At 32.6% G+C, this 17901-nt stretch overlaps 1 protein-coding gene across 1 annotated transcript; it reads left to right on the forward strand.

Annotated features, from left to right (window-relative positions):
* The first annotated feature begins 8964 nt into the window (after window positions 1–8964).
* On the forward strand, window positions 8965–15498 carry LOC143229186 (stabilin-2-like). The gene is made up of 3 exons (XM_076461137.1): window positions 8965–9441; window positions 9845–10065; window positions 12033–15498. Exons 1-3 carry the CDS (start codon window positions 8982–8984, stop codon window positions 12162–12164), a joined length of 813 nt encoding a protein of 270 aa, XP_076317252.1. The 5' UTR covers window positions 8965–8981; the 3' UTR covers window positions 12165–15498.
* Window positions 15499–17901: the final 2403 nt, after the last annotated feature.

The raw sequence follows: 17901 nt of genomic DNA on the forward strand, positions 1-17901 counted from the left end.
TTCTGGGGTAAGGATGGCAATACGTATAGAAACAAGGTGGGAATGAATGCACAAAACCGTTATTCAAAGAATAACTTTTATTTACAATGAATGTTAAATTCTTGTCAGGTTGCACGAATTCTAGCTTAAGTAAAAGCATTTAAACTGAATGCACAAAACCATACAAAAATATTCCTACATAAGTAGCCAGTAAGTACTGAGTCAATCTTAAAACATATGATCATTAGCTACTGTAAGATTGTATAGTACTATTCAGTTTAAATGCTTTTACTTAAACCAGACTAACTTATTTCTGTATTTCTCGACATTGCTATCTTTACATCACATTTAGACTTTGCAAAATTTTTGTTTATTACTTGTTTTATTTTTAAGTCAAAGTAACTTAAAGATTTTCTTTTCTCAATTTTAAACAAAATATAGAGCCATATTATAAAGATAATGCAAATTTTTGATAAGGCTAAGAACTATTACATCATGAATTTAGGTAAAGCTAAGCCCTCCTACTAGCCCGGTATGGTCAGGAGGGTCAAGGCGTTCTACTCGTAATTTGAGAGTCGCGGGTTCGAATTCTCTTCGCACCAAATATGCTCGCCCTTTTAGCCATGGGGGCATTATAATGTGACGGTCAATCCCACTATTCGTTGGTAAAAGAGTAGCCCAAGAGTTGGCGGTGGGTGGTGATAACTATCTGCCTTCCCTCTAGTCTTACACTGCTAAATTAGGGATGGCTAGCGCAGATATCCCTTGAGTAGCTTTGTACGAAATTCGAAACAAACCCTCCTGCCAAAAAAAAAATACAGTACCTATAAAATTGGTTGGGTTTATTGATTGAAAATACAAAGATGTATACTTGTACATAGGCCTGGCATGGCCTAGCGCGTTAAGGCGTGCGCTTCGTAATCTGAGGGTCGCGGGTTCGCGCCAAACATGCTCGCCCTCTCAGCCGTGGGGGCGTTATAATGTAACGGTCAATCCCACTATTCGTTGGTACTAAGAGTAGCCCAAGAGTTGGCGGTGGGTGGTGATGACTAGCTGCCTTCCCTCTACTAAATTAGGGACGGCTCGGTGCAGTGGGCTAACAATCTGCTCACTAAAATACTTGTTCATGAAACCGCAAGAGATTGCGGCCCTATTTTCCTTAATGGAATCGAGTGGGTAAATAGATAGAATAGATACTTGTACATAACTTAATTTGTATAGTAAAATATATTTGTTCTAAGAAAGAAAACTGAGTGTAAATCTTGTTTGCAAATATCATAAACTTGATGATATTGACATTCAATTAACTTCTAAAATAAAAGTGAAATTTTCGGCTATTTGAAATCTTAATACGTAACGTACATAACATAAATCGAAGACTCGTCCGAGATAAATTATAATAGTAACAATGTGCTATACACTACATCTACTAGCAATATGTGGAGATCAATCAAGGCAACTACAAGAAAGTTTATGTTTTTCGAGGATATAATAAGAAAATTAAAAACGTAAGTTATATTTAAACCAGTATTTAAATTTACTATATTCTACAGTGCAATAACTCTAATTCCTATCTATTTAGCCAACCAGTGCCACAGTGGTATTTCTGGGAACTTATAACGCTAGAAATTGGGGTTTGATACACGTGGTGGGCAGAACGTAGATACCCATTGTATAGCTGTGTGCTAAGTTCAAACAAACAAATCTGCATATGTATATTAACAATATTTCAGATGAACTCGATTTAAATAATTACTTAAGAGAAAAATATCAGAATCTACTTGGCATGACCTAATCTACATGAAGTTGTTGTTAACAGCTTTGGTGGAGAAAATATCAACGTATAAGAGAAATTACTGGTTGTTAATTGAACATTTTAACTTCTTTTCATTTGATATAGAGGGTCAAAATTTTAAAGTTATACTAATATACTATATGATGCTCAGTAAACAAATAACATACGTTCGAGTGGTTAATAACAAAATTAATGTTTCTTATGTTTTTGTGTTTTCTCTTTATCCTGAATAATATTGCTTGTCTTCTTCTTTGTTGCAATACATTATAGAAATCAGCGTTACATTAATAAATCAATTATAAGTAGGTAGCTTCTGAAAACAGTTGTAAATTTATAGAAGCTTATCAAACTATTATATGATTTAAATGCTTAACATTTAGTGGAAACGCAAATTTGTAAAATTATAAAAGTGTTTTTAAAAGTAAATTACTGTAAGGTTTTTCGTGGGTTGGTAAATTTTTATACAGCATAAAGAAACGCAGTACATTTGATAGTAAATACAATGAGTTATGAGTGGTAATCCTTCACACATATCATATCTAATATATTGAATAAAATATTTCAGAAAAAAGTATTAGTAAAAGATAAAAACTGAGGTTTAAAAAAAAGAGATTCCAAGGCAGTAAAAACCTGAGTAATAAATAATAAAGAAAGAAGAGATAATAAGATAGGAAAAGCAACAACAACAAATGAGAGTGAACAAGATATGTGTATTTGTGATTATATAAAATTGATGCACAGTGATTTTCTCTTCAAAAAACCGAAAGTTGGAAGGATTAATTAAGTAAAATATCCTTTGTTGACAAGTATAGCAAAGAAAAGACAAATTCTGTGGAAACTATTTATTTAAACAATAACCATTACAAATACACAAAACATAATGAAACATCACTAAACAATGGGAAATCAAATTTTTAACGAAACTTCGACTTTAGCAGAAATCAAACTAAATCAAAACTACTAATTATTCAAATTAAAACAAAGTAAAACGAAATGAAAATAAAATTTAAATAACTAAAAATAACAGTGAAATAGGCACAAGTTTCAATGCACCTAAAGGTGGAGATCAGTCTCTTTAGATTGATAGCGGACCTGTGGCCTTATTATATAGGTTGTTAGATTGTTTCCTTAGCTCTTTGGTTGTCTTTCTAATACTTTTTTCAGCTGGTTCACCTGGTGAAGTTCCGTTTGCTAAAAGCAAACTGATCGATGATCAAGAAAAGCATCTACAGATGTTTTCTGTATTTAAATATACACTCTCAAAAGATGAACTAGAGAGTGTTCCAGATGGTTACTTTTGGAAAAATGGTGTGCTCATGAGAAAATGAAGACCACCAAATGTATTAGCTTCAAAAGACGGGGTTGTAGTTTATCAATTGGTCGTTTCAAAAGCATATCATTCGGAAATATTGAAAACTGCCCATGAACTTTCGATTGGAGCTCAGTTAAGAGTCAACAAGATGTGTGACAAATTTTTAAGATATTTCTTTTGGCCAAAAATTAGGCAAGATGTTTCTCACTTTTGTTACACTTGTCACACATGTCAGTTAGCTAGAAAACCTAATAGAAAAATTTCTTTTACTCCTCTGAAACCAATTCCAAACGTTCAAGGAACGTATCAGTGATGTAATAATTGATTGTGTTACGTAAAAAAGATATCATTTGTGTTTAAGCACTCTCAGGTGATATGAAACTTTATTATCATGAAGTTATTTGTTTTAATTATGTTGTATGTTGTTAGTGAAAGAAGGTGCAACACATTTACCATTATACATTTATTTTAGTGTCTACGTTTGTTTCTGTATAGTTTCATTTTTGTTTGTGACGTACATTCTTAAATATGTGTTGCGCAAGTCCCGACTACTATAGAACTTTGTAGAACGTTCTTGAGAATAAAAATCAACAATACTTGTTAGACAAAAGCGCGCTAGAATATTGTTGAAAATTGTAGAAACTCACATAATTGATATATAAGACCGACGCGCCGAGAAACGGAGGAGAATAATACTGGACAACTACAGTCGGTGTGCCACAGGTCTAGGAAACTATAATTGTAATTAACGCCTATTAATAAAAAAAACTACAGAATTGAACTAGTAAAGGTTATAGATTTTAAACATTACAGACCATTCAGCTTCAGTGAATAACTTCGGACGTTATTATTCCTGTGAGGACATTGAATATCTTCATCGGTAAGAAGTGAATTTAATAGCGGTACGAGGCCAATCAAGGAACAACATCTAGCTAGCTTAAGCGAGGCGTATGACAATATTAACTCACAATTAATTTGCTTGTAGTGGACCGGGATAGTCTACAAAAATATTCAGTTCTAGACCGGATATAAGACACAGTATTGTTTGTACGTTTCTAAAACTCTTGTATATAAACCATCATTTGTAATAACCTGATGGTGAATTCTACTATTCGTTTGTGAAAGAGTAGCCCAAGAGTTGGCGGTGGTGGATGACTAGCTGCCTTCCTTCGTTTTAATCTTTCAGCGTTAAATGAGGAACGGCTAGCACAGATAGCTCTCGTGTGGCTTTACGCAAAATTAAGAAACAAGCGAACAAACAAACCTAAATTAGTTTAGGTTACTACATCTTGAGCTAAAAAAACAGATTTAAAAAACCCTAAACAGTAACAACAGCTGTTTTTTTATAAAGTTGTCACCATTAATTTAATTTATTTTTGTAAATCTGTTCTAGATGCATTACATCATCCCATTAGCTCTTCTTTATTATAATTTTATGTTATAACACAAAGAAAACACATAACACCAATACCAAAAAAATTAGTTTTGAAGGACTAAATTTAGTATCTGTGCATTTTAAAGGAAGGTAAAAAAAAAAATCAGTATTCAGAATAAGAAATTCATTTTAAATAAACTTCTCTCCTCTGCAGTCCCCTTTACACCAAAGATGCTGGCCCTTTCAGCCGGGAGGGCGTTATAATGTTCGGTCAATCCCACTATTCGTTGGTAAAAGAGTAGCCCAAGAGATGGCGGTGGGTGGTGATGATTATCTGCCTTCCCTCTAGTCTTACACTGTTAAATTAGGGATGGCTAGCACAGATAGCCCTCGAGTAACTTTGTGTGAAGTTCAAACTAAACCAAACTCCTCAGTAGTGAAGAATTTTGTTATATTCATGAACATTATAAAAGTATTTCCACTTCCACCACCAGTAAACAAAGATACACTGTATTCAGTAGAGAACATGTTGGTTGGTTGGTTTTGGGAATTGGCCTTACGCACTTGGCCATGCCAGGCCTAGAGAACATGTGAGAATTATATAAATGTTGTTTTTTATATAATGTATTCAGTTGAAATTTTCCTATTAAAATTTGCTTGTGGGTAAGATTGTTTTAATGGATAAAGGTGGAATTTAACATGTAACAATAATGAGTGTGCGGACTGGATAAAATCAGTGTGGATTTTTCATTACAGCATAGTATTTAGCGGCAGTCTAAATAATTCTAACAGCATATTGGCAAAATGCTACATCAAAATTAATTTCAAAATATTATTTACTTATTGATTTATTTGCTTATTCTCGCTAACAGTAAGGTACATAAATAGCTACTAATTTTTAATCAACCTTTAATGGAAAGAAATTAGAAATAGGAGAGAAAGTTTCCACGGTAGCTGATATATTTTATTACACATGCACTTGTTATAAATGACACTTTGAACATATCTAAGACACAGTTACGTGTTTACGATGAAAAACACACTGCAAAAAGATAGAACCACATTCAAAACACTGAATATGTTTAACTTGAGTCTACAGATGTTAGAAATTTAAAAATAGATGTAAAATATTTTACATGTTTTAACAATTGCCAAGAATAGAAATCCTTTCCAATTAAGAGCTAATTGTATAAAGGTCAGTGAATAACGCACATTAACACAGTTGATTTTAAATAATATTTAATTTTATAGTCACAAAAACCCAAAAAACTGAGTAAAGACAATATGTTTAACACGTAATTAATATCACTGATGAGAAACTCTGTTTTTCCATCCGTTTTCCCAAATTAGTAAAAAGTCACTAGTAACTCATCAGTTAATTCCAGATCTGAGAAGTAATTGTCAATTTATCAGTAAATCTCTCACCTGATAAGTTTACTGCTAATGCATTAGTTAATCTTACCTGAAAAGTTCACTGCTAATCTATTATCTGGCGAGTTCGCTATTAATTCATTAGTTAATCCATTATCTGACAAATTTACTGTTAGTATATTACCTGACAATATTACTGTTAATTCTTTACTTAGCCTATTACTAAAAAAATGTTTTGTTAATTTATTAGTTAATCCATTATGTGACAAGTTTAGATGAATCAGTTAATTCCTTACCTGACAGTTCACTGTTAATTCTTTAGTTAATGTCTACTTAATTAGTCTTTGACGATTCATCAGTTAATCCATTATATGAGAAGCTCATTGTTAGTTCATTTGTTAATGCATATTGTAAGGAAATTAAAATTATTTCGCACTGTAATGAATTCACTGTTTGCTCATTTGTTAGTTCCTTAATTATAACATTAGTTGTTATCTACCAAATTATTTCCACGTCTCTGGATTGTCTTGTTTAAGAATCAATAACCTTATTTATTTATTTTTGTCATCACACATCCATTGTAATGTAGTTTCAAAATGTGTAAAAATACAAGTATGGCTAAAATCGCAGAAAAAAATCAAACATACTATTTGATGGTTTGCTATGAAAGCAAAGACCTGCAAATCGGCTCATCTGTCTATCTGTGCTCTGCTCACCATGAGTGTCGAAACTCGTTTATAAGCTTTTAGGCCCAATTTTTCGGCCAAATAATCTTTAAATGTACATTTGTTTTAAACGTTGATCATAATATTTCGCTTGCAGTAGCTGCACTCGTGTTTTGTGTTCAGACGCTATCGCATTATAATACTTTTTTTTTTGTAGTCAATATTAAACAAATGTATGACTTTGTTGAACTTTTGGCCTGGCATGGCCAAGCGCGTAAGGCGTGCGACTCGTAATTCACGGGTTCGCGCCCGCGTCGCGCTAAACATGCTCGCCCTCACAGACGTGGGAGCGTATAATGTGACGGTCAATCCCACTATTCGTTGGTAAAAGAGTAACCCAAGAGTTGGCGGTGGGTGGTGATGACTAGCTACTTTCCCTCTAGTCTTACACTGCTAAATTAGGGACGGCTAGCACAGATAGCCCTCGAGTAGCTTTGTGCGAAATTCCAAACAAACAAACTTGTTGAACTTTTAACGGATTACAGAATACTTATATTCTGTAATCTGAAGGATTACACTGTGATACTGAAATAGACGTTTTTAAAGTATTATTTTGCAATTTTGCATTTAATAACCCAGTAGTTTATATAAAACACACATAAAGAAGCTTAAGACTTACCATGATTTGGATAGACATTCCTTGTTTATAAGAATTATATAAATTCTTTACACATTTTTTATTTAAATAAAATCTATATGTATATATGTAAAAACGGCTCGTTTGGGTTGTGAAAATATTTTACGTAGAGGAGCGAACAACGTTTCGACCTTCTTCGGTCATCGTCAGATTCACAAAGAATGAAAGAAATAACTGACCGGAAGCTGAACTCATGTTTGAAAGGGGTTGTGTGACTGAGTGTCGGAATGTAGAGGGCGGTGTTAGGTGTTTGAATATATAATTTTATATTATTTATTTTATTATTTTTAATATAGGTATAAAGGTGTTCCTTTGTATTGGTTTATTTTGGGTTTAAGTTGTTGTGTAAGTATAACGTTGTTCGCTCCTCTACGTAAAATATTTTCTCAACCCAAACGAGCCGTTTTTACATATACATTTCTCTACAAGTGAGTTTTCTTGGCATCACAAATTTATCTGTGTCATATACATCAAACAACTGTATCAATGCTTAGTTGAACACACAATAAAATATAATTTTCCTTATACAGGATCTTGCTTAGGAGTAGTAGATTTGTTTGAAAGTCTTTCAGATAACACCTGAAATGATTTTTTCCTCGTTACTTGAAGTTGTTTCTGTGTTCTACTTTACAGATCATTCCGTGTTACTATCTGATAGAACTGATTATTGTAAAACTATAATCATTTTAAACAAACAGAAGGGTTGTTAAGGGAAAATGGTCTTTATTATTACAGAATAGTCAAGTTGTTTTCATTTGTTATTTCATAAACTTAAACATAGTTGTCACGATTATTATTCTCTACAGCTTAATACCAGGTGTTAACTGTGTATTAACACATTGACACAGTATGCACGTTATGGAAAAAATTGAAACAATAACAAACAAGCGTTAATACCTGTTATCTTTTACTTGTTTTGTTTTGATATTATGAACAAAGCTATATGAAGGGATATCTGCGCTCTGCCTACCACGGCTATCGAAACGCGGTTTCTAGCAGTATAAATCCACAGACTTAACCAATGTGCACAAACTCTATTGAAGACCAGGGAGTGCCTAGAAAACATAAACATAAAAATAATTTTTGACAACGTGTTGTCTTTTTATTATACTTATTACTGAAGACAAGATGGTGCCTAATACCGAAACAAAGAAAACTTATTATTGAATTATAAGATAATGCTTTGTATTGAAGATGCAGATAGTAGTTAATATTAAAGGCACTTCTTGAAGTTGTAAATCATCTTTTCATCCCCTTATTAATAAAATCTGCTCGTAATCTGCCGAATCGTGTGAGATGTTACTCCACTAAAAAACTTCATTCGACAGCTTCTCAAAATGTTGTTATTTCGATTTCCTCGGTGTACAAATCGAAGTATATTAAAGGTTTATTTTCGAAAGCCTTGTTGAACTTTATGAAATGTTTTCTCTTTTACTGATTTAAATTTCTCTTTCTTAAAAATAATAGCAACCATGGTGATAATAAGCAAGGTATCATTCTTTATCACCTTAAGGTAGGCATGCTTTCCAGACCAAAGATGTTTAGATTTAGTTGGTTTGGTGTTTTATGGCGCAAAGCAACTAGGCTATCTGCGGCCTGTTTGGAAAACAGGCTTATAATGAATGAGAAGCATACTGCTCTATTGCTTTATGCAATTATTTTATTTAGTGACCTATTTTCAGTCTCTCAAGGAAAAGTGTGTAGGGGAAGGAGGAGTTAACATTTAATATAATCGAATAAAATATACATAGTTGGCACAATTACTTGACCAATAACGCAGGTAAATCATGAAATTGTTTTCGCTACAACACAACACAAACGGAGCACGTGATTCAATTTTGTGTTCAATAAAACAAGTGGTGCTTAAAACTGGCACATCCAGTAAAATAAAGGTGTTATATCGCGAGACTGGATTATACTACGAGTCAACGAACGTGCTACTTAAGCTCATGACGAAGTTACAGTTCATCACACTCCTTACTTTTGTGTTAATTTCCTTGACGTGTCTTATCAATTCTCATAGATACCATGGATATTACAGATACCATAGATATAATCCCCGACATTACCATCGATTTTACAGTCATCCGTACTACGGGTACTATCCTTATCACCACGCCTATAGATTTGGAATTCACAATCATAATCCACCAAATACCGTTTTAGACATCTTTGAAAATCCGCGATTTAGCAATCTAACATCTTTAATCGATCAAGCAGAACTGAGAGAGACTTTGTCCAGAGAAGGTACGTATATATATATTATTACTAATAAGTTTTAGAAAACGTCTGTTATATGAAAAACAACAACAAAATACGCTGAAACAATCCATGATCAATAAGAGTTAATCTTAAACAAAGGATTTAGGGACAATAACTTATTTTAACATTGTTATGTATTATAATTTATTTCATACAAGTCTCCGATTTATCATGCTACATACGATTTCTAATAGCCGGAAATTTTAATTTATAATTTATCTAAATGTCAGTATGTGTTAAATTTATGATATTTACCAACAGTTTTGACACACACAATTTTCCTCTTAACACAAACATATTTAGATTAATGATCTTTTGTAAACACCACTAAATTTATTGCATATTTTGTTAAGTTTTACGTTTTGAGCATGGATGATTCTAATTTCAGGTCCATTTACCATATTCGCTCCCACAAACAAGGCTTTCGAACGCCTTCCACAAGAAACGCTACAGAAAGTGGCATCGGATAATGATGTTCTGAAACGAGTGTTACAATATCACGTGATAAGTGGAAGGAAAGTTTCACTTTATGATTTAAGAAATGGCCAAGAACTGGAGACATTGCTGTCTGACGAGCCGCCTCTTGTGATAAAATTTTTTCACGGAAGAGTAAGATACCAACATTCTTATGTATAATTAATAATTCAGTAGTATTAATTGTCACCTTTTTCCCACTTTTTATAATTATATTGTGATTGTAGAATCTAAATATATTAAGGCATAACATTTTTGGTCCTCTACTGACACAAGGAAATGTCTGCAGACTTTCAACGCTAGAAACCAGGTTTCGATACCTGTGATGAGCAGAGCACAGATAGCTCAACGTGTAGCTTTCTGTTCAACTTTAGACAAAGAAACAATGTGTTTGTAAGCTGTAGAAAAATATTCCCCACCTTCTGCTGTCAACCTGTGGAATATGTATATATTTATTAAGTCACAAGAAACGATTTATTAGTGTTTCTAAAAATACCAGTATAATGTGTAATATAATAACTTGCTTATAATGAAATTTAAATTAATCTTTTCCTCGGTTGAAAAAGCCTATTCTGATTTTTGTCCAGAATATTCCAAGATTACTTGGCTCTTCTTTGCAACTATATTTTAAGTAGTGTCAAACATTCCCAGTTAAATTAATATCAAGTTTGTAATTGGCCATTTCACAATTTTTGAACCGCCTACTACTTCCTGCTTTTCTAAATACATTTAATCCAGCGAGGCAATATATTTTGCTAAAATTAAAAGTCTAATCCAATAAATAATGATCTACTGAATATTTTGTGGCGAACAAGGATGTTGTGTATAATTCGTTTCTCACAGTATCTTTAATTTTAGCAGTATTACATGCTCCTAGGATAGAGAACAAATTTTCACCACTATGCTTCAGAGTTTTACTTTCACACTCTTACTTACTTAAACTTCTTTCTTATGGCTGAAACTTCTCGCAAAAGCTCTCACTGTGTTTCATCAGTATGTATTCTACTCGTTATTCAAATGTCTAACATCCTTTCCAAAGTTTAAATGTATGACCATGTTCGTATATAAATTATTAAGCTTTCAGCTCCGGATTTCACATGTAAACAACTTTTTGTTTTTCAAAACTGTCTTCAAACAGTTTTATTGCTGATTCTAATTACATTTATAGGTTGTCTTTTCGCATTTGTTTCTTGGGTGTTTCAATAGTTAAATTTAGTTTTTGTGTTGTTAAGCGCAAAGCTACATCATTTGCTACGTGTGCTCTACTAACCAAGGTTATAAAAATCTGGTTTTTATCGTTGTAATCCTGCAATCGTATCGCTATACCACTGATAAAAGTTTTCAAATGGCTTCATGTTGAAAAGATTCGAAGAATGTTGTCCTCTAGTATAAAATAATATATAACTTAATTTACAGAACAAATTTATATCGCAATACTGAGTTGTTGTTTTTTTACTCAAACTTATGACCAGTACTGTATATTTTTCCTATCTGAATGAAAAACGTGTAGCATAAGAACAAAAATACATTAGATGTAAAACATTTAATGTGTGTACCATATAAAGTATTATATATAATTATTGAAATAATTGGTTTGTGTATAAAATGAAAATATTATAGAATTACTCCTGCACCTTTGAATGCAAATAAAGTGCTCTAGAGTACAGCTATAATAGTCTGAATAGTTTTCACTTGCCAACAGTGTCCACGCGTACTGTTTCTAAAACTACAGACAGTGATATTATACCCAGCAGTAGTGAATGCACTCCTGGCTCTCACGATAGAAATGATACATGAAAATTACGTAGAAATAAAAAATTTAGCTAACGTAAATAAATTTATGTAACGTATTGAGGAGAATGTTCATGTTTTAGTAGGAACTGTACAAAATTTAAGAAGTAGGTGCATGAAACTAGTACTTTTGATAAAGAAACAGGAAAGAAAATGCATTTTAAAACGTATTGTTTTTCTATTATATTCTCTAACAATTTAAGTGCAATTACACTTAGTATGCAACTAATAATTGTATATCATAAGCACCTTTCATAACTATTTGTAATGTAATACATTATAAATAAACAATGCATTTATGATATTTATAGCATCCCACTGTGAATGATAAACGAGTTTTGAAAGGAAACTTATATGCAAAAAACGGAGTTGTTCACGTTATTGACGAAGTACTGATACCTCCATCTGTTGCTGACGAAATGAATCCTTCACGGGAGCCTTAGGAAAACTTTCCGTTCTGCCTTGATATACCAATATTGCTACTTGAATAGATGTGTTCACTTGTACTGTCAAATATTAATTGTATTAAAACTTTTATACTTGAAGTAGATGAATATTGTTTGATTTTGTCTAGATATACATGAATAAAAAAGATAAATACTAATGTTATAAATTATAAATGTCACAACTTTCAACTGTAACAGTGAACTTTTTTTACTGGTTTTAATTTAGATTAGTGAATGGCAAAGAAACTTAGCATTTGATATAAAATATTTAAACCAAGTTTTCTATGTAAATTTAATGTTTTTTTCACAATATTCTCTGTTACAATCAATTTGTAGCATAACTTGAAATAAGCAGCATAATCTCTCCCTATTCAATGATATTTCTTTTACTTACTTTCATGCACGTAGTCAGTATTTTATTGCTATAGATCTCTACACTTTATTCTCATTTTTCTTGAAGTGTGGAGAGTGACCTACACCATTTCTCCACCATCTTACAGTAAACTGGCTGTGGTCGATGCTATCCGATCTGCGTGCAACAGCGGAAGTTGGACCAGGCCAATTGTTCCTCTTTCATCAATCTATTGAAAGTTGATCCTGGCATTGTCTGTCTTTTATCTGGTGACGACTGTGTGAGAGCAGTGACTGACTGTATATTCTAGGCACCTGCTTTCTAGTCCTGTGACCTCGACATGTTTTCCTCAGTATCCTCATCCATTGTAGGGTCCAGCCTGTTAGGAAGTACAAGAGACTCAAAATCGAGCTCTTGTACTTCTGATCTGGAACATTTTTCACCCAATAGAAAGAGTTAAAGCAAAATATATTGTAAAAACAATCCTTTGCTCTGTATTAACATATTGCTTAGGTAGGTAGAACGCCAGAACACCTAACTGTTCATTATTCCACAGGTAGAAAGTTCAACCTGAGTGTGGCGAGAGTTATAAGTCAGTCTTTTTCAAACTGAAGAAATAGGTGCACGAGGTACTCATTACAATAATGAGGTGGAAAGATTATTATCTCAGAACTGTTCCTCAAGGAAAAGTCAAGCTTAACCTGGCTGGATCTAACATATTGGAATGGCATTGTTCAAAACATACTGAAGTGTTCTGTACTCCACAAGAGGTAATGGCACTACTGCTTAAATGAGGGGAGAATCTACTTGGTTTTGCATTACTGGAATTGCACCAACTGATGATGAACTCCTTACTTAAACTACTCCAGCAACTGAGGAAGCAAGTGTTCTCTATTACTCCACTAGAAGTAAATGAGGGAAGTGGTGTGGAGAATTGGAGAAGTGCATGGACCATTGGCATTAGGCACAATAATCTGGAATTAAGTCCCGTACTTAGAAACAATTCAATAGCTTACTTGAACTAAAGACAGCAGGCACATACTTGGTACTGTCATTTTGAATGACATAATATATATATATATATGCCAAAGTAGTCTTGTAAAAAAAAATAACAGTAGGTACGGAGCAGAGGTAGGTTGGCTTAACACTTTCTGTACTTCACTACTCAGTGTGAATTAACACTAGCCATAGGGTTGATTCCATTGATATAAAGTGGTGTACAGTAAAACCTGAAAAGGGAAAAGGAAAACTTGAAGAACAAATAACAACTCTTATCTTACAAAAGCCTCTAGGTAGACTGAAGGGAGGCCAAATCCAAAAATATAAGAAACCACTATGTGAGATAGAAATGTGTTAGGTGTCATCCACATTCTACAATTTGGCTTGTAGAATTTCATCCTAAGGACAAAATTTCGTGAGAGGGCAAACTTGATAGGAGGCAACAAGATAAAACATACAGATGTCCTCACCCAATGAAGAATACACCAACCAGATGAGCTGACCAATCATCCAGTTAAACTCGAAGGCGACAAATTATGAGACTAGGTGAAATAAAAGGCCAAAAGTGGGTGCAATTATATAAAGAGAAGTTATAGAAAGAAACAGTAATCACTATTTTGAGCATTCAATTCTTTGGAATAAAGGAATGTTACAGAAATCAACTGTTTTAAGTCATTAAAAATGTGTAACACAGCCAATGGAAAAATGTTCAAATGAGGTCTCCTACAAGCAAGCAGAATGAAAGCTATGCATTCGGAGACAGATGATGGATGAAAAAGAAACCCAAAGATCCAAACAGGGAGCTAGTGATAGCCTGGAAAACACTGCAGAGGTTCCAGTCAGAAAGAGAAACCAAATGAGTAGGACATTTATCAACTGATGAGAAAAGACCTAGTAAGATCAGCCACAGTCGAAGAAGAGAGAAAGGTCTGGTAAGAAATGAAAGGTCATGGACAACGTGTCTCAATAACAGGCAAACGTAGACACAAATAAGCGCAGGTAAAACAACATCAAGATGTAGAATAATAAGACTACTCAGCAGAAAGAAGCGGAGAAAGGACCAACGGCAGGAAATGATATATTTTTGCTAATAAGAGAGCCAGTGTGGAGTAAAAGCCCAGGACGACTGAGACACAAAACAGGCCACTATATGTAAAGAGTCTGAATGTCACTCAATGGACTGGACAAACCCAAGTATGAAGCCAAAAGGGCGATATCTCATAGTAAAATATATAAATACAAGGCTGATGTAGAAGGAACTCCCAAAAAGAAAATGGAAGAGTTATTAATGGAAAAATAAACTTATCATACAGATCATCGTATTTCCTTGACAATTATTCTCCCTTCATTTGACAGAACCTGTTGAGAACGTCCATAGCTGGAGGAGAAATCGTTATTTTGAAGTTTTAAGATCATTACAATATCTTCCACATATTAAATAATTAAAAGTAACATTAATATTTACATTGGCTGTACATATGAATTTATTAGTGCTCAAAAACATTACACAAACTGACTGACTTGTAGGATATATCCATCATATGATTGCCAATTTCATACAATAGCAACTAGTATTACTAGTAGGCAACGGTTCTAGTAAATCAATCCCAGGTATATTTCATGATTCCGTAACTTTGATGTTGGAAAAAACCTGATATAACATCATGGTAAGCAGGCATGTTCTCTATTATCTACAGCAGTATACTTTTTCCAAGTTATTTTATTATTTAAATTTACCACTGTCATTCTGACAACATGCGTCCAGGATATCTAATAATGATCTTATTCCTGCCAACTGGACCCTTTGTTCTTTAGCTAACTGATATCTACTGCCAATACAAATATATCAGTGTTAAAGTAATCTATATTGCCATTAGAAAAACTTCAAGATTAAGTGTTGTATAACTTGTCTGTGTTGTATATGAATACACATTTTAGGATTGTTAATTTTTTAGTGAATAAAAGTTTTTGTTTCTTTTACCAATAGTTTATTCAGATGGTTCATTTTCACACAAAACGAGCGCCTGAACCCATCAGGCGATGCCAAGCATGAAAAGAAGAATACCCACAATATTTCATTATTTTGTGCGAGTTAAAGTTCCGAATAATACATGAATTTCAGAGAAAATGAAAACAAGAATACTGTCAATATGTCATTATTTTGTGTGATACAAGGTTTCCAATAATATGTGAAACACACAGAAAATGTAAACAAGAATACCGTAAATATTTCATTATTTTCTATGATGGAAGGTTTCTAATAATATATGATTCTCAACAAAAATGTAATCAAGAGTAGTGTCAATATTTCATAATTTTGTGTAAAATGACATTATCAGTAATATATGAATCACACAGAAAATGTAAACAAGAATGCTGTCAATATTTCATATTGTGTGGGATACATGGTTTCCAATGATATTTGAATCAATCAGAAGATGTAAACCAGAAGACCGTAAATATTCCATTATTTTGTGTGTTGCAACTTTGAAATATTATTTGAATTACACAGAAGATGTAAATGATTTTACCGTGAATATTTCATTATTTTGAGTGAGAAAAGGTTTCTAATAATACTTGAATCTCAGAGAAGAGATAAACAAGAATACTGTCAGCATATCATTAGTTTATATGACACAAGGTTTGCCAATAATATATGAATCACACAGAAAATATAAACAAAAATACAGTCAATATTCCATTTATTTGTGTGATACAAGATTCCCAATAGTATAGGAATAACACAGAAAATGTAAACAAGAATGCCGTCAATATTGATTATTTTGTGTGATACGAGATTTCCACTAGTGTTTGAAACCCACAGAGAATGTAAACAAGAATACTATCAATATTTCATTATTTTGGGTGATACAAGGTTTCCAATAATAGTTGAATCACAAAGAAGATGTAAAGGAGAATACTGTCAATATTTTCTGTGATGCAAGGTTTTCTCTAATAAATGAATCAAACAGAAAATGTAGACAAGAATACCGTTAATATTTCATTATTTTTAGTGATGCAAGTTTTCTGATAATATATAAATCACTCAGAAAACTTAAACAATAATACCGTCAAAATTTCATTTTGTTCTGTCATGAAATGTTTCTATTAAGATATGAATCACACCGAAATTGTAAACAAGAATACCGTCAGTATATAATTATTTTGTGTGATACTAGGTCTCTTATAATATACGAATCTCAGAGAAAATGTAAACAAAAATACTATCAAAATATATTTATTTTGTATGATACAAGTTTCCAATAACATATTAGTCACACAGGAAATGTAAGCAAAAATAAAGTCAATCTTTTATTATTTTGTTTGGTGCTATGTCTCTAACAATATATAAATCTGAGAGAAAAAGTAAACGATTTCAACGTGAATATTTCATTATTTTGAGGGAGGTAAGGTTTTTTATTAGTACTTGAATCTCAGAGCAAAGTAAACAAGAAAACTATCACTTTGTGATAAATTTGTGGGTCACAAAGTTTTCAATAATGTATGATTCACACAGAAAATGTAGACAAGAATACCGTAAATATTTCATTATTTTGTGTGATACAAGGTTCCCAATAATATATGGATTAAACAGAAAATGTAAACAAGAATACCGTCAATATTTCATTATTTTGTGTGATACTAGGTTTTCAATAATATTTGAATGACCCAGATGATGAAAATGACAATACTGTGAATATTTTGTGTGATGCAAGGTTTCCATTAAAATATGAAACACACAGAAAATGTAAATAAGAATACGGTCTATATTTCTTTATTTTGTGTGATGTAAGGTTTCTAACAACATATGAACTGCGAAGAAACTGTAATGAAGAATACCGTAATTATTCCATTATTTTAAATGAAACAATTTTTCCAATAATATACGGATCACACAGAAAATGTAAACAAGAGTACCATAGATATTTCATTGTTATGTTTGATACAAGGTATCGAATGATATATAAATCGCACAGAAAATGTAAACAAGAATACCGTCAGTATTCCATTGTTTTGTGTGATGCAATATTTCTAATAGTACATGAATCTGAGAGAAAATATAAATAAGAATGTCGTAAATATTTCATTATTTTATGCCATGCAAGTTTTCCAATAATATATGAATCACACTAAAAGTGTAGCCCCCCAGTGGCGTATGTCTGCGGACTTACAACGCTAGAAACCGGGTTTTGATACCCGTGGTGGGCAGAGCACGGAAAACCCATTGTGTCGCTTTGTGCTTAATTCAAAACAACAACACCAAAATGTAAACAAGAATACCGTAAATATTCCATTATTTTGAATGTCACAAGGTTTCCTATAATATATAAATTACACATAAAAGGTAAACAAGAACACCGTAAATATTTCATTTATTTGTGT

Source organism: Tachypleus tridentatus, chromosome 10 (assembly GCF_004210375.1).
Source record: "Tachypleus tridentatus isolate NWPU-2018 chromosome 10, ASM421037v1, whole genome shotgun sequence".
NCBI classification, from domain to species: Eukaryota; Metazoa; Arthropoda; class Merostomata; order Xiphosura; family Limulidae; genus Tachypleus; species Tachypleus tridentatus.

Excerpts from the sequence above, each read along its gene's own strand:
- LOC143229186 (XM_076461137.1), top strand. The coding sequence starts at position 8,982 with ATGAAATTGTTTTCGCTACAACACAACACAAACGGAGCACGTGATTCA. Across the intron at positions 9,442-9,844 it reads AGAGACTTTGTCCAGAGAAG|GTCCATTTACCATATTCGCT; the intron begins GTACGTATATAT and ends TTCTAATTTCAG. Across the intron at positions 10,066-12,032 it reads TAAAATTTTTTCACGGAAGA|CATCCCACTGTGAATGATAA; the intron begins GTAAGATACCAA and ends TGATATTTATAG.